Genomic DNA, 18,532 nt, shown 5'->3' on the forward strand with positions numbered 1-18,532 from the left:
AACAATTAATCATTTATAAAAATATTATATATTATATATATATTTATAATAAAATAAAAGTCTGTGTATTTAACTTAATAAAAAGTATTGGTAGAATTGGTGTTTTATTTGAGTATTTACGGGCCGGAAGTCTCTGACAATCACGTGACTGTGTAGGTCGTTTCCGCTGTGTGAGAATCAGCTGATCGACTCTGGGATATTTTTCGTGACTGCGGCAGAGGGAGGACACAATTTGTCATTCAGTACAGTAGTATAAAATAAAATAAGCATTTACACATAAATCAAATCTACATGTAAAATATTTAAAATAATTTATACACAAACTCAAATATAAGTATTTGCCATCTTTTTATTCAGATCTAAAATCCTCTGGTATTACTGCAGCGATGGCGCTCAGCGACGCAGATGTGCAGAAGCAGGTACAGTATATTTGAATAATTGAACGATCCTCTTTTAATTTGGATATCTCGTTACAAAACGAGCGTCGTTTATTTTCTGTTTTAGCAGCTACACGTATTTAGATTTTTTTAACTTATAATGTTTTATGTGTAGGTGTAATGTAATAAGAAGACGTGCTGTTTCACATGAAATATTTTAATCTTTAATTGGAGAAAAACCGTGGTTGCTTGTCTCGCGTTTATTCGTTAATAATTCTTTAACATTTGTATGATTTAAGAACATGGTTAAAGGCTTTGTAGGTTACCGCATGATGATAAATACTGGCCATTTTCTAGCTAAAAAGTCCTGCGCAGGTCTGAAGGCTACACTCAACTATGAGAACAAGAAAGTCGACTTGTTCCTCAAAAATATTGCCAAATGCCTCTTAAATCCTGTATTTCGCAAGTATCGAAAATATAGTGTAGAAACACTGTGATTTTTACGTTATGAATCTGTTAAAAATAAAGTTAGAAAGCATCAGAACTGTAGAAGATGCTTGTAGTGTGACGACAATGATGGTTTTCGTTAACCTGCCAACATTTTTGCATTTAATAATTCTGCATAGGGTGCAAGTACAAGACATATGTTGCTTTTTCAGAGTAATTATGTTTATAAGTTATGCAGACATTTTTCAGGAACAGCCTCCTGACATCTGGTATTGGCACCACAGCAAAATATGAAGTCACAAAAGTAATGACACCCAAACGTTATTATAATGTTTTTTGCTCAGTAAAATATTGACTGGACAATGTTGCTGTATGTGAAAATCTTCCTTTCTTAAAATCTCATTTAATCCAGGAATGTAACAGGATTGTGTTCATTTGAACTGTAATGCCTGTAAAATGATTTTGTTGGAGTCGCTGCTGACTGTGGAACTCTTATTTTTCATTTCATGTACAGTATAATGCTATATGTAATGAAATGAACAAATTAATGAAAATGGCATACAGGAAGCTACTTTTATACTGTGAAATTGCACATTTTGCAAAGAGGGAGTTGAAAATATTTTTAACAACCACTGTAATTCAGTATTGGTAAAGGAATTAACATCTCTCTCATACAAATAAAAGAAAACACACAAACTTCCATGACATGACAATTTTCTCTTTTTTTTGCGAACTTTTTTTTTGAGCAAAGATGGAAATTCTGAGAGATCAGTTAAATAGTTGGCCTCTCTGTATACTCACCACACTGCAGAAAGTGTTTTTAGGAACTGACTTATTTGTATTACAGGTGGGTGTGCTATCTTCAACAGAACTTATCAGAAATAATATTGAGGGTTTCGAGATTTAACCTGATGAGTTAAATCAATCTTATTCATGTGTTCTTATTATCTTCTTAATGGTTTTGTTGGTAATACAGTCTTATTAATGGTGGAGAGTGATGAAATCGTGTTGGCAAGCTTTATTTTTGCATAATGTGCCTTTTATCTGCAGTCATAATGGTTATTTTGATGCACAGGTGTATAAATCATGAGATTTTCTGTGTTCTCTCTCCCCCTTCCTTTCTTCCTTTTCACAAACAATTAGTTTGTGAGCACCTGCACACATCTCCAGTTTCTCGGGCAGCCTGATTTTGATAACAAGGAACTGGGTTGATCTGGTGTTTGGTGCTCAGTTCTGTTTTTACTTGACTTCACAAGATCTCAATCCAGTTGAGGGTTGATCACCTGCCACAGTGTCCCTGAAGACTGTGAACTTTTTGGAGAACTTGTTAAAGCAAAAATGTCACGTCAGGACTTAAACTCATGATTTTATTTCCATGTTGTCTGACTACAGCACCTTATGATCCTTCCAAGGACCTGCTTGCATTTTTGTTGCTCAGAATAGTTGTTGAGGAATTCTGACGGTAGAGGAGGTAAACATGGTCAATTAAATGGGCCCATTACAAATGCATTATCAGGTCTTTATTGGCTTTGTGATTGATTGAGATTATGTAAAACATTTCTAAAGGGCACACAACCATCATTTTCTTCCTGATCTCTAAATGCATATATACATAACTTCTTCAGTGTTTGTTAGTGGTTCTCCTAACCCTGACTGTAACTCCTATTCTAGTGCTACTACATTAGCTATTATAGCGGATAATGTGTGTCGAGGACAAAGATCGAATTAAATTGTATTTTAAAGTAATTGTAGAAGTTAAACCTTTCATTATAGAGTGATATATACTGTACATAAGACTCAGTTTCCATAGTTTCAAAAGAATGAATTATAAACAATTTTAGTTAGATTGTTAGACCATGAAAAGTATAGTGGTAGTTTCTATAAAAGGCACTTTAGAAAACTGTTGTATTTGGTTGATGTTTGGGTTTTTTCACATGAATTGCGTTCCAGACAAAGAGCTCATGGCTGTGTAGCCTGGGAATGAATCGGTGAAACAGGATTTATTGATGGAAATCCCTAAGAACTGCCAGCAGGAGTAGGGATTTTTTCCACAGTGTGCTGTCGCAGTGTGTTCCTATAATGAATGAGACATCGAGGTCTTGTCACTGTGGCTTTGGCACAGCAAGAGACAATGCACTACAATATGTTTCTATTGACCTACAGTAAACCATTAAGCACTTACAGGGTGATGATTAGTGCTGGTATCGCACAAGCCCAAGGTCCTGGGTACTATCACAGCCCTCAGTGCCATTGTTGTCGAGTGTTCTCTATGTCCCTGTGTGCGTGTTCATGAGGTGATCTTATTTCATTCCAATGACACATCACACAAACTGGTCGGCAACTCCAAAAAGACGCGTGAGTTAGACAGCTGGCCTCGCCATCTTATTATCCAACCACATGTGGTGGGACCTTGGGATTTTGCTCTGTTTTGCAGGGTAATTCCATTTACAAACAGAAACCAGCAGCCCCTTCCATGTCCACTCTTATTTTGGTACTTTTTTAGTGACGACCAATTGTGAATTCCATTTTTAAAGAAATCTTTAAGTCCGGCAGAGGCCCTCATAAAAGCATGAGTGTAGATGACGTGCACTCATCTTCTGATACGGCCCGTGTCATCAGCAGCTTCTTGGTCATTTTAAAGCCCAAAGTGCAAACAGTCAATGTCCGCCCCAGAAGGAACACTGATTGCACTGCAGGCTCACCAGGGATCACTGTTGGAGTTGGCCATGGAAACATAGCCCAGATATTAATAAGTAATGCATGGACTCAAGGTTCCTACTTTTACCGTGAACAGAGGTCTGTAGTTTTCAAGCTGCTTAGCTGCTATTGTGATTGGGTCAAAAGCAACAGACAGGTAGTGGTGTGATTCTTATTATTAAACGTAACATTTCCAGAGACCAAGAAAATGAACTCTGATTGTAACTTGTGGACAGTATGGAGCAGTAGGCTCATGACAATGAGCCACATTCCATAGCGATATGAGTGCTGGAGGTCTTTTCTAAAAAAAGATAGAAGGCTGCTGTGAGCGTTAGTCTATGGTTTAACATAACGCGGTGGTTATGAGTCAGCCATTCAGTTACCCTTGTTTGAATATTACAGCAGCTGGACATCTGTACAAGAATGTGCTCAACTCCTAAGTGAAATGCTTTATAGGGTGCTTGACCTGTTACATCTCAAGCCTAAGAAACAATAAAATACCACCAGAATATTTTTACTGTTCTAAACTGAGCCCAGCAAGTTATAACCGTAAAGGCTAGCAGAAGTCAATTCAAACTACAAACCAGCTTGTATACGTCAGGACTAAATTGAAAGCAATTTTCCTATTTTTCCTGATAAAATAGTCTGCAATACCAATGAAGGGTTTTCTTTTGGTAGCCCTGTGACATTTTAAATGCTTTCCTCTGTTGGTGTTGTGTTCTTAAGCCCTGAGAGTAATACTGCTGTTCCACTCCTGCACAGATCAAGCACATGATGGCCTTCATCGATCAGGAGGCCAGCGAGAAAGCAGAGGAAATCGATGCCAAGGTGAGATCCTTGATCGGAGAAGCCAGGCATATCGTACTTTACTTGTGTCTCGCTGTTTTCATAACAGGACGCGCTTTTAAACTAAGTGGTCGAAAGTCGTATTGTGAAATGAACATGGTATATTATATAGAGAGTGGGACCCAGTGAAACATCTTTAATGGCACTGTAACTATGTACAGTACTTCACAAGCCGCAAACTGGGTATTGTGGATATATGTTTATTGAAAGATGGTGTAGGTTTAGTGGAAGAACAGACCTTTTTTTAATGGTGAGTTTTTTTATGACCACTTTACATTTTTCCTTTTGACAACTTCCAAAGGTGTGTGGGGTTATTTTTTGACAATTTAAAGTTGCTTTGTCCACGAGCAGAAACGTTTTTTAAAGGCTGTCTATCCTTTGAATGCATCTGGAAAAGACACCTTATAACTGAGTATTTTTCCATCGTTCCAATTCTTTGTCATCCAGGCTGAGGAAGAGTTTAACATCGAGAAGGGCCGCCTTGTTCAGACCCAGAGGCTGAAGATTATGGAGTATTATGAGAAGAAGGAAAAGCAGATTGAACAGCAGAAGAAAATGTGAGTCCAACCATTATAACGATTCAAAAAGGGCAAATATATGATTACTTAGACTAGAACGCAAGTCCAAAAAGTGATATTCTTTTGTCAGGTCTCTTCTGAGAAGAAAACATTTCCCTTTTTATTGTTAATTGTTGCGTGAATTGTTTTGCAAAAAGCGTAGTTATTCTGAAAATATACTTCTGAATCCTTGCTAGTGTTAGGCCGCGGAAAACCTGGGACTGAGGCGGACAGGTTTCGCAGACGTCTTCTCTTTATTGTGCATAACTCGTAACTGACACCAAACAGCAAAAACCCGCCAAGGCACCTAAGCGCCGTAAAGCAGTAACCCCCAAACCAAAAGTGCAACAGCATCGTAAACCCCAACCGGACGCTTTGTGCAATGTAACAGGTGGGGGTATAAAAAATCCACTTTTTTCAAATGTGGTTTTTCTACAGTACAATTGTGGTCTTGTATTGTTTTTGTGCATTGCTCTCCAGTTAGGATGGATTTAGAAACAATCTGCTTTTCATGGCAGACATGGAAGTGCATTGAAACCCAAGAACAAGTGACACAAAGGGTTGTAATGTATGGTATGAAACACCCTGCCATGTTGTTCAAGGTGAACCAGACAGTCTACATGGGCTGATTGGCCTCCTCTCATTTATAATTGTTCTTACTGTATGTCCTCATGCTGACAAGCTCATTGGAACTTTGGAATATCAATAGGAAGTTTATTCTCACTTCTTCACTTCCTGTCACGGAGTGAGTGTCCGTAGGGAACCTTCGGCATTCACTAAGACAGGGCAAAGATATTTGGAAGTGTCATTATGTTGTGATTGGATGTATTAATATTCTGACCTTCTCCCACTGATTGACTTACAGTCTGACTCTGGTTTTTATACCAACAGACAGATGTCCAACCTGATGAACCAGGCCAGGCTGAAGGTCCTTAAGGCTCGAGATGACTTAATTGCGGTTTGTACCTTTAAACAATAATGAAAAATGTGTCTGTAGTCATGATCTCACAGAAAAGATTCTTTCTATGATTTATAAAAGGCTCACAGCATGGATTGGTTCCTCTTTCATTTTCCAGCTTCTGTTTTTTTTTCCCCTGCATTGATATGCATGCTGGAGTTTTATTCTGCATAACCTGACGTACTTGTTATTCATAAGGTTATGTTTCAAAAAGAAGTAACACATCCAGTGTTTTTAAGGGATCATTGCTGTAATCCTGCTGTAATTTTCTGGAATCACTGCTGTCTGTCAGTCCTGTCAGTGCCAGTGCAGAGCGATACTGCGCATTGTCATTGATCTGTCTTCTCCCCGTTTAGGATCTGTTGAATGAGGCCAAACAGAGGCTTGCTAAGATTGCGAAGGACCCTGCCAGGTACCAAAACTTAATGGAGGGGCTGGTGCTGCAGGTAGAGTTCTTAACTTCCATCATTCACTTTCCTGATGGCCGCACTTGTGCTGAGGACAACTAGGACATTTGTGTTGCAGTTGCACTAAAGGCAAAAAAAGACCTTAGCTTTGTACCCAGCTTTATTGACACTTAAACATGCTGGGAGAGCCCTAGACAGGTGCTAGCTGGTTCACTGCTAACCTTAGCTAGTGAACACTGACCTACTAACAACCAAGTGAAAACAAAAACAAATAACTAAATCAAAATGGAAACAAAAAACCACTCACCTGGAACTGGAGGTCCCCTAACTCTTTTTGTTTTCCACCTGCCGTCTTGGAGAGAAAGTAGTGGGGCTTGGAGAAACATCGCTTTTTCCTGGTCTATTTGCTTATATTTCAAGCTGTGTAAATTAAGATTTGGTCATCTTGATTTAGATTCTGACACCTTGGCTAAGTTTCTCACTCCACAAAGTTGTTTCATGATTTCTTGAGCTCTGTGTTTCCTGTGGTGGCTTTTAGGGAATGATGGGAAACACTGAAAGAGCTGTGTATGGAAAGGAATTGGGTGTTTTAAATTGATGCATCAATTACATCTTCTACATAATATGGGAAAGCAATAAAAAAGGCAAACAGGATGTTAAAAGTGTCGAACTTAAAGGGATATTAATTTTGAATATTGTGTACAGTTCTGGTCATCATGTCACAAAAAATACTGCTGTCCTGGAATCGGTCTAGGAAAGGGCAACCAGGTGCATTTAGTGGAAGTGTGTTTAAAACCAAGAACAGGAAGCAAAGGGTTGTAGGAGTAGGGAATAAGCTTTTCATTCATCTTTTCGAAGCCAATGCGCTTTCTTTCAAGAAATGACTGGGTGAGATCCTCATAAAGCAATTATGTACTAACAACCTAAGGGTCTAGATGGACTGAATTGCCTCATCTTGTTTGTAACCTTTCTTTGGTTAAAACGGGTGATCTTGCTTATTATTACAACATGTTTTTTTTTAATTAATATCACCAGTTAAGGGATGTACAGTGGTTTGCAAAAGTACTCACTCCCTTGCTAATGTGAGATATATTTGGTTTAACATGTTCAGTGTTCAGTGTGTGGTAATTTGTTTGGTGTGAGTGAAGTTTTATTTAATCTCTGACCCAGGGAAAAGTGTGGTGTGGACGGTTGAGGAGAGAATGCAGGCTCGCGCTGTGTCCGTTCTTTTTGATTCTTTGTCTTCTTCTGGCTTGGTCGGCTAGTTTTTGTTTTACCAATAAAGTTTGATAATCGGCCAGTGAAAGCTCTGTTGTCCATCACATGAATGCCTGAAACATTTTACCGAACCCAGGATTTTACACTATGATACCTTTTTTGTTGAACCTCAGATGATGTTTGCCCATTTTATTTTAAGTGAGTATTTTTTCAACAATTTGAATGCTCAAACTGAATGCAGTTTGAAAAGGAAAAGCGTTCTCCCCACTGAGTCAAGACTTGTTAGGAAAATGACTTAAGCAGCAATTGCAGCTGCAGGTCTTTATGGGTAGGTCTCTATCAAACTGACTCAGACCCAAGGCTCAGGGCTAATAATCCTGGAGTGGTGTAACAATACGAAAGTGAACGTTCTTCAGTGACCAAAAGTATGGCCCTGATTGAATCCATCAGTAGATTTGTGGCAAATCTTGAAAAACTTTGTACCAACCCAGTGTGCAAATATGGTAGAGACTTATCCAACAAGTCTCGCAACTGTAACTGCTGCCAAAGGTGCTTCCTCTAAACATTGACACAGGGGGATGAATGCTTATGCAATTAACATATTTGAATGTGGGAATTTGCTTTGCAGTTTTGGATATTTAACTTCTTTCACCCCTAAAAGTATTCAGCTTTAGAATTAAAGATGGACTCATTTTAAAAGCTGTGTATGCATTTGTAATTCTACAAAAAAAGACAATGAGTGAAAAGAAATTAATACTTTTGCAAGTGACTGTAAGGAAAACATGAAACAAATCATTTAAAATTGTTTTTGCTGTTTAATTCTCTTAATTGCTCTAAATTGTCACACCACAGTCATGCTAGGTCTGTTATATCATAACCTTGAGAAATACACTTTCTTCTTTTCTTACAGAGATAAGCTTCAGAAAGTGTACTTTTTATATATACAAAACAGCTTCTTTGTCTAATGTAAATGAATACCAGTCCATCCAGTAACACAAACAGAAAGGGTTCATGTTATGGGTTCAAAGAAAGGAGTAATCACATGCTTCAAAATGCTTTTCTTAGTTTACTTTATTGCCACATAGCAAAATAAAAACTGTCAACAGTTCAAGAACTGACTGTACCCCCATTGCAGTTGCTGTTAACTGTTAGTAGTGAAAGGGTATTAACATGTGCGCAAGTCATAAAAATAACATTATGCATATTATGCGTTTTATTTTTATTGTATTTATATTAATGTATTGTAATTGAAGAGCATAAGCTCATCTCATGCATAGTCAATTAATATCATTGACATTCAGAATCCCTGAAGGCTTTAGTGTTTCAGGCTTTGCTTCTTTCCAGGCTCTTAAAGTCTGACTTAGTCTGTTTAAATTTAACTGTACAAATTTAACCCAGCTGTCTGTATCTCAGATTATCTCTTCACTACCTTGGAACATTTCCCTTTTCTAAAGTCAAAAACTGTAGGAGACCTCAGAAAAGAAGTTAAACATGGATTGGTGCAGTTAAGTGAGGCTCTAGGACAGGATTGCTATTAAGGACTGGGAGAGCTGAGCTTAACAATCCTGGTTTCTGGTGCTGGAGGTAGAGCCTCACAGTCTCGGTGAAATGTCTGCTTTTTTCATTGTGATGACAGGGTTTCTATCAGCTCTTGGAGCCTGTTGTGACAATCCGCTGCCGCAAGCAGGACATTCCCATGTTGAAGGTATGAGGTTTTTTGAAGAGCAGCTTGTTCTTTGACAGCTTGAGAGAAAAGTACATAACACACAATTTTGTATTGAACATCTCATTTCACACTCATTCTTAGTGGTAGCTGTGTATCACTTTCAAACATATATTGATGGAATTATTTAAATGCCTGCTCTAGTGCAAAATCTGACTTTAATTAATCTTTGATCTTTAAATCTGATTTGAAAACTATTTGAATGAAGTGAGGTATACTCATTCTTGTTTCCCAAATTTGTCTGTTGCTAGGTTTGCACTCTTTGAAAAACAAGACAAGCTGTGGAGCTAAATTATTGAATGTACTGTATGACTATTTCACTCCTCTGAATTTAGCTCTACAATCCTTATTTCAAATGACATCCCCTTCCTTGCTCTGTTAAGATTTTCCAGACAGTGACACACTGACACAGGATAGGAATTGTGTTCCCCTAGAGGTGTCACAGCCTCTGTGAATCAGACCTGGATTATGATTAATTTGAAAGAATGCTGTATTATCCTTTTCTTAAAGCCCACACAACCTGACAATAGCTAAAGGAGATATTTTTACAATTCTACAGCACTACGTCATTTGTACTGCTTATTTCTTTGCCTTATGTACTTATCATAAGCAGCTTGTAATTGATTTTTTTATCTACAAAGCTTAGCCCACTTATAGTTGGCAATGCTGGAGCTCTCTGGTTGCTTGCTGGGAACAGTGCTCTGGTTGCTTGCTGGGATAGGGTAACAGTGTCCCCAGCTGGCCTTTTAAAATACAACCTTCTAGTCAGAAGGCTGTGCCACACTATCCAGTACACCATCAGCTCATGGCTCAACATGGAGGACAGTACAGTATTCCAGTACTTACACACTCTCACACTGCCACCCTTCAGATCACATCTTTAATTTAAAATTAAAGCAGCACCAGTCTTTTCTTTCCTGTAAATTCATGATGGTACTCTGCATTTAACTTTGGTAGAACATTCCTTTTATCCACTATTTTCCTTTTGTATTCTTTTATTTTTTTACTGTGAATTAATGGATGCCAGTTCTACTCTGTACTCAACACTGCTTATATAAAAGTCCTAAGTGTTTCATAGACAGGGACACCAATGCATGTATTAAAACAACCATCCTCCACACATCTGCCCTGTTTCGCAGGGGCTGGTTATATATTGTAACAGATATCATGCCAGTGGGTACAAGAATTAACATAAAATTGTGATAAGACAGTCATAATATAATTCAATATCCCTCTGTAGGATACCTTGCTGTATGCAAGCTGCACTGTTAGAGACGTAGTCTGGCATATCTCTGTTCAGTTTATCCATGAGCCACACTCCATTATTAAAAAATTTAAAACCAAGATCATGGTTCTATATCAGAAGCCTCCACCTTCAACCCCTTGATAGTTACTATTCAGCAGGTACTTTTTTTACTTAAAATCTTACAAGGAAAAGGGTAAGAGGTAAGAGGAAAACTTAAAATTCTTGCTGTGTAGATTTAGAATTAAAAATATTTTTCCAAATCTGAGGGGGAGAGAAGATGAACGTAATTCCTTTTCCTTGTGCGTTTGAGTAGGCTGCTATACAGAAGAATATTCCGATTTACAAGTCAGCTGTGAAGAAGGACATTGATGTCCGCATTGACCAGAACAACTTCCTTTCAGCAGACATGTAAGGATTTCCTTTTCTTCTAAACATAACCAGGTTTTTTGTGTAACAAAATACTTCAGCAAGATTAGAACTTGTTTTATAAAGCTATTTCTAATTGTACTCTTACAAAAATGGGGGAGCAGGAAGAAAACAATTTGAGCCATGTCAGAAATGGCACATTTCTTTAACTGGCACAGCTCTAGCAATAGGCTAATAAAATTAGAGTCAACTTAATTACAACAATAAATGTTATTTACAATAAACAATAACACAACCAAACGACATAAAACATTGCACTGTATACAAAACTATGAATATCAGAAGCCTATATCCTATTATCCCAGAAAAAAAACAGCCCCTGTAATGTGACCCAGGACTAAATCTCTCTTCCTTCAACATGGATGGTCTAAGAAGTGAATGTGAATCTCCCTATTGTAAAAATTCATCACACACTAGAAGGGAAAATTTTTAGCCTGATAATCACATTATAAAGAAAATCATAATTTCCTTAAATAAATAGGACAACAAGCTCTCTGTAACAAGTTTCAAATTAATTGGAAATTTGTCTCCAAGACTCATCAGAACAAGATCCTCTGGCATGACAAGCTTAGAGAAAGAGAAGGGTGATGCTGTTCCTTAGTCTCTCTGGGTCTGCTCTGTTTCTCTGTTTTCCTTCTGTTGTTTTATTTCTGTGTCTTTTATGCTATTTCTGTGTTGAAACCTCTTAATGATTTATCAAGAAGTTAATTAACTAGAGTAAACCGGAAAATTCCCTTTGATCATCTGTGTTTGCCTGTCTAGTAGTCAGTTAAGGTAAATACTTTAGATGATACCTATTGACAGAATAAGAGCTGTAGTGTAAAATGTCGAAGGCAAAGGTAATAGATTTTATGCCCCCCCCGCCCAGCTGTAACAGTATGAAACCAAAAGGTGTCTTGGTATTTTTTAATGTAAAGGTATACTTCTACTGTACTTGCACAATAACGCATGCATACTTCTGGGTGTAAACTTTAGAGACCTTGAGAAACTTAGATTGATTTTTTTTCATTTTGGGTTACAGTAAGGTTCCTTTCTCAAGTAAACTTTAATAAAAATAGCTTTGCAAAAATGTGGTTTCTGGATGTTCTGAATTTGAACTTTAACTCTGCTGCTGAGGCAAGGACAGGACAAGCACTGCAGGACAGGTGTCCAATGAAGGATTTCTAAAGAATTCAGATTCAAAAGTAGCTACCAGATTTGCTCCTGTCTCTTCTACCTAAAAACACACACCTGTTTCGGCCTGTGGAAATCTTGTTTCTTGCACTGTTTTCACACAGCAGTGTTATTGGCACTGTTCCCCTATCACCTGTAGGAAGGAGGAATAGATAACTTCTGACATTATTTGTTTTCAGCTCTGGAGGTGTTGAGATCTACAATCAAGATGGAAAAATTAAAGTCTCTAACACATTGGAGAGCAGGCTGGACCTAATGGCACAGCAGGTATGAGGGGTCTGAGCTGGTGCTTCACTCTTTGAGCACCTGATAAATATCCCTCCGTAATAGTAAAACTGACATGCAGGGTGCTTAGAATGTTGACTGGCCTGTTCCAACAGCTGTACTAAGAATAGTGCACTGTAGAGCAGTGAAGTTTGGTCCATGTACAAATGGCATTGGCCCAGTCTGAATGCTGCCGTCATGTGTGGAAGGATGTGGTACACAGCTGCACGAAGCTGGTCAGTATCCACTTTGCTTCATAATAGAAACCTGTTCCTCCTGACCCTATTTGTATATATAACTATTGTTGTGGCAACCTGTTGGGTGTGTTGTAACAGGATCTTTACAATAGGCAAGTGCAGGCTAGCCAACACACCAAACAAAAAAGGTTAAAAGGTTAGGTTATAAGGTTAATAAAGCACCCTAGTGCCTTTTTATTTTCGCAATGCAGGGAACAATCTAGAATACCACCACCAAATGACCAAAACAAAAGCTTAAGATCTTTTTTGAGCTTCTTTATGAACTTCTTCTCCCAGCAGTATCCCAGTGTATCCCAGCTGAGTAGCTAAACTGCTTACTGGCCTCAAACAAACAATTTTCCGAACAGTTTCTCTCCACTGAGACTGAATTTCTGAAATAAACAGTCTCAGAGGAAGAAAGAGACTTTTCACTGTTCACACGTTTCACACAAAATGTTCACAGAACTCTCAGAACTCACTAGTTCCTTAAGTCCCTGAAGTCCCTGGTCAGTCCTTCTTCCTCCTGTGGACAATGCACAGAGAGATTCTGCCCTCTGGCCTTCAGATGACAAACATCCTCTGACTGACTGACACAGGAGTCTCTGCTTCCTGCTTTTTAAGGAGTCACCTGACTAGCTGTCCTCAAGAAACTGGTTACATGATGGATAGCAGTAGCTCATTCCCCCAGAGGTTTCTGGGGAATATAGTCCTGACAGAGCTGTGCTCTCACACATTGTAAATAAGTCAGTCCAGCTAGTGTATTATGTCTTACATTGATGTATAATTTGTATTCTGCATGTGAAAGGATCAAGTCAAGGAATAGGTCACACAGAGGCTTACAAAGTAACCAGAGATCTGTTGGCTATTCAGACAGATGGAATACCCTGTGTTCACACCTTGTTCTGAACCATACCAAGTGTGGATCAGAATCTTCACAATTCCGTTTCTATTTGTTTTTATAATGCAATGGTGAGGATAATCCTGGATATGTGCATTTTTTGTTGTTTCACCAGGTATGCAATTCAACACAGCAATGCATTTACTGCAGCAATTGATTGAATTACAACTGTAGCCAGAACTCCCATTTCTAAAGTGGTAGTGGAACACCGTTTGTCATAAAAGTAATTTCCTGATATTGTTCTGAAAGCCCTTCCTGGTTTTCTTAAAACGTCTGGTTCCTAATTCCCATTACTGCCTTTTTTTCTTACAGATGATGCCTGAAATCAGAGTTGCTCTCTTTGGCAAAAACCCAAACAGGAAGTTCTTGGATTAAAGGACTTGGTGCATTGTTACCTTGAGTAGCAGATTGTGCATTTAAGAATGCAAGGCAACATGTGAAAGATTCTAGGAGCATATTTAAAGATTCCATTCCATGTCTGTATTGTGAAACTTATATGTTAACAAAAAGAGATATATTTCGTGTTGTTTAGTTGTTTTCTGATTTGTGTTCTGGGGGAAATAAAGTAGTTATTTAAAATAGAAAACATTAAATTGGTCAGAAATATTTGAAACTGTAGTGCAACTATGGCCCTGAAGGGGTTGCTGTTTGTCCTTTCTTGAATAGTTCTGCCTCGGTACCATATGCCACACCTGAGCAAATAGGTTGCAAGCAGCTTAATCCCCTATTGTGCTGATGTTTCTCTTTCTGCCTGTGAGCAGTTTCACTGCCAATTATTTACTGACATTTCCTTCAGGCAAACTCCTCTCTGAGCAAGTTGCCTTATTACCATGTTCTGTTTCATGCATACTGCACACCTTGACGTTAGGTACTATATTATCTTTTATGCTAAATATAGCTCCAGGTGTCACTACTATTCCAAAAAAGATAACAGATTAAACTATGTTGTCTGCCTTTAAAGTTTTGTTTAATAATAATCCAAAAACATATGAATATGACATAAACTCCATTATAAAATGCATTGGTATTTACTCCAAAATGTCAAATTAAAGCTGAGATTGCTGTCATCATTGATTAATATATTTTTTAAATGTTCAGTATTTTATGAGAAATCTGGCTGATTAAAATTTGGGAAACCAGATGTTGACAGAAAGTACTATTTTGACAGATGAGGCTGTACTGTAAATACAGTAGATGAGGGTTTTCCTAACTTTCTCTTTTGAATTCAGAATGCTAATTGATTTCCACAAGACTCCTGTCTGCATGGCCAACCAGGAATATCTCAACCTTAACTTTTCTATCTGGTTGAAAAGGCTAACCCATGCGCTCTCAGTTCAAGCTCTGTTCACCCTCAGGGGCACACAACGGTCAGTGTTACTTAAAAATCCAAGTGTCCGCACCAAGTGTCAAGACTGTGGATAATACAGTCTTTACCTAATTAGAAGACAGAGAGCAACACAACAGAGTTATCATCTCAACCTTCTGGTTGTCAAAGCACTTGGTTCTCTAATTCCAAATATCAGCCCCCTAACTTCGGTGAGTGATGGATATAGCGCAGGCAGCTGACTGGTCTCCAGCCTCATCATGTGATTCACAGGCTCCAGAGCTGGGTTTAAAATACTTTCCATGTTCAGAATCAGAAACGTTTATTATAAACTTGGATACGTTCGCATTTATTACCAAATTAATATTAAAAAATAATTAATGCTTTATTGTGTCAAATACAGGCAAATGTGGAAAAACAACATGGATGATGTTAATAGAACTGGTATCATTACAGTGGCCAGAAGTAAATTAAGTCCAAACATTGGAGTCCCACCTACTTCCTCAGGTGTGGATACAGAGGGTGTGCAGTTAAATTACACTGCTGTTCGCTTAGATTAGACCTGGCTTGTTGTTGCAGCCAGAACAGCATTTGAACAAGCCGTTCTTTTGAAGCTGGAATTCCCTCATCGTTGTACATATTTAGCAATGACGTGCCTGCCATTGCTGTACAAAAATCCCATAGTCTAAAGACAAGAGTATGTTCAGGAAATCATCATATCTAAATACAAAAGACACAAGTACTGTGTAAAATATCAGCAGGAAAAAAATACCTCTGTGTCATCTTCTTATTTACAAAGTGCTTTGGTGAAATTTAAATGTGTGCAATGTGTAGAAAAGTCAGACTTAGAGAGAGCAGCCTCTTGAAATGTGTGCTCTGTGTTCCTCATGAGGCTTTGCTGAAGGATGCTCAGCCTCTCAGAACAGTGATACTTTATTCATTTCTCACTGCAGCTGAACTCTGCTTCACATCACATTGAAAAACAACTCAAAATAAGCTCTCCATATTTACAAGATACCTAAGTTATGTTGGGCCAGGTGCGTACAGTCTGTAATGCAATGTAAAATGAGATGTGTACTTTCATGTCATATACTGTACTGTGTGTGTATATGTGGTTTTAAATATATAAAGACAAATGGTGTGGACATCTAAATCATCTGATGTTTTTTTAGCCTCTCGTTTCATTCACAGGTGATCATTACATTTATCATTACAGAAGTAGCATATCAACCTGCAGCTCACAACTGGCAACCCACTGAAGCTCAGCAGGTGTGAGCCTGGTCAGTACCTGGATGGGAGACCTCCTGGGAATAACTAAGGTTCCTTCTGGAAGAGGTGTTAGTAGGGCCAGCAGGGGGCGCTTACCCTGCAGTCCATGTGGGTCCTAATGCCCCAGGATAGTGATGGGGACACTATACTGTAAATAGGTGCCGTCCTTTGGATGAGATGTAAAACCAAGGTCCTGACTCTCTGTGGTCATTAAAAATCTGAGGGCGTTTCTCGAAAAGAGTAGGGGTGTAACCCCGGAGTCCTGGCCAAATTTCCCATTGGCCCTTACCAATCATGGCCTCCTAATAATCCCCATCTATGAACTGGCTTCATTACTCTGCTCTCCTCCCCACTGATAGCTGATGTGTGGTGAGCGTTCTGGTGCACTATGGCTGCCGTCACATCATCCAGGTGGATGCTGCACATTTGTGGTGGTGGAGGGGAGTCCCCATTACCTGTAAAGTGCTTTGAGTGGAGTGTCCAGAAAAGCGCTATATAAGGTTAAGCTATTATTATTATAAGTAGAAAGAAAATGATTCATTAATCTGTGCCACCCAGCGTTGGTCATTTCTATTACGAGAATTCCAAAAGCAGGCCGCGGGAATGATGTTGGAAGAATGAATAAATGTGTGTGCAGAAAGATCAAGTTTTGCATTGGCATTTGCATTTGGGGTGTCACAATCACACTGAAATACATCGATTTATGATGCCAGGAGAAAATAAAACTGGCAAAGTGTGTTGAGTGCTACTTCCATGGTTTCTTACCAGATTGTATTTTGTTGGCCATTATTGTAATGACAGCATAAATATAAATACCTACATTAAGAATTTAAAACAAGCTTTATTTCAAGGCAATTTACAGAGATAATAATCTGTCATCTAAAAACATCCTGAAGAAAAAGCCTTCATTTTTTCCTGAAGGTTGGGAAAACATATTAGTATCAGTTAAGCATTTAGTTTACTGTAGTAAGTCTATTTAAGACAACTTAAGTGTAGGTACCTCTGTCTTATCCACTGGGTGATCTACTTGGTAAAAAAAGAAAATGGCAATAGTCCCATAAAGCAGAACGTATGGTTTCACCATTGATAAATTGATAATACAGTGTTTATAATAAACTACTCACTACTTCTGAGCTTTTACATGGCAGCACAGCTTTATTTTGTTCTCTCCATACTTTAAAGTAAGAGGAAGTTAAGATTTAATTCTGCAAACATTTCCTGTCTATCGGATATAATTGAATGAACCTTGTACAACTGTCGCTGGCTAGTAGTGATCCTGGCACAGTATAATTTAGCCGAAAATCTTAACTCTTATGCCATGTGATGCTCCCTAATGCATGACTTTTCAGTGCATTTTAGCAGGTCAAAACTGGCCCATTCTTAGCGAGATGTACTTGAAATGCTATTGAACATTATACAAATAATTATTTTGATATGCACAAGAAATGGTGCACTCTGGTCCAATGGATTTAATCCAATATTTCGAAAACACTGCTGTGCAAAATGTTTAGACATTTTGCATTTTTCTGCTCTTTTCACTCAAATGATTTTATGCACAAACGTGATTCTCTTGTGATCTACTGAAATTGTTGCAATTTTCTAATGATAATCCTTACACTTAGATTTTGTTTTTAGATAAGGATTAGCCCTTTAACTTTCCTGATGTGTAAGTAACTGATGTTAATAACAAGAAACACCTAACAGTGATTTAGTTTGATTTGATTGGTAAATATAATGAATTATGTACCGCAACACTGTGTATTGACTGTTCATGTGGTTAACCTTGCGAAAAGAATGCTACAGTAAACGACAATGCTGGTTTTGTCAAAGATAGTAAGACTTAAGCACAGCAGTATCAATCAAAAGCATGCAATGTGGGGAAAACAATACAAATCAAGGAAATGTCTAAGTTTGAATTATGACACACTGTCAAAACACATTATGTAGTTACTGTCTGACATGGGCATTAACACTATCCTTGCACCTTGGTGACGTATAGACCTGATCCACCTCTGGATAGACTCCTGTGGGATGAACGGCCACTCTTGCAGTGCAGCTGCAGTCTACTGGAAAAAGGTAGCCATTCACAGATGCCTACTGTAGACAGCATTGGTATGCTGGTCTCAGTTATTATTTTTTACTGGACTCAGGAAAAACTGCTGACCCCCCAGAACTGTCCTCACTTCTGCATTGGTTGTCAAGGTCTTTTCTTGTCTTCACACTTAAAACTGAAAAACAAAACAAGCTCTATATAGTTTAAGAAATACCAAAGTTATGTTGGGCCTGGTGCCCAACACCTTTCTATTTTAGTTTGTTAGACCCTTCTTTGTTAGTCTAGCACTGAAGAGTATGTTTGCAGTTAAACCACTCCAAAGCTGTTCTCGTGTCCAGAGAGATTCCACCCTGCATTACTCTCACCAAATGTCTCCATACATCCAGTGTTACTCCTGAATGGCCTGTAAGCAT

At 38.3% G+C, this 18,532-nt stretch overlaps 1 protein-coding gene across 1 annotated transcript; it reads left to right on the forward strand.

Moving 5' to 3' along the window:
• Positions 1 to 160: 160 nt before the first annotated feature.
• Positions 161 to 15,950, forward strand: atp6v1e1a (ATPase H+ transporting V1 subunit E1a). The gene is made up of 9 exons (XM_088646866.1): positions 161 to 419; positions 4,284 to 4,349; positions 4,815 to 4,924; positions 5,816 to 5,882; positions 6,239 to 6,328; positions 9,144 to 9,212; positions 10,790 to 10,884; positions 12,255 to 12,342; positions 13,786 to 15,950. Exons 1-9 carry the CDS (start codon positions 387 to 389, stop codon positions 13,846 to 13,848), a joined length of 681 nt encoding a protein of 226 aa, XP_088502992.1. The 5' UTR covers positions 161 to 386; the 3' UTR covers positions 13,849 to 15,950.
• Positions 15,951 to 18,532: the final 2,582 nt, after the last annotated feature.

The sequence above is a fragment of the Lepisosteus platostomus genome, chromosome 9 (assembly GCF_059453375.1).
Source record: "Lepisosteus platostomus isolate fLepPlt1 chromosome 9, fLepPlt1.hap1, whole genome shotgun sequence".
Classification (NCBI taxonomy): domain Eukaryota; kingdom Metazoa; phylum Chordata; class Actinopteri; order Semionotiformes; family Lepisosteidae; genus Lepisosteus; species Lepisosteus platostomus.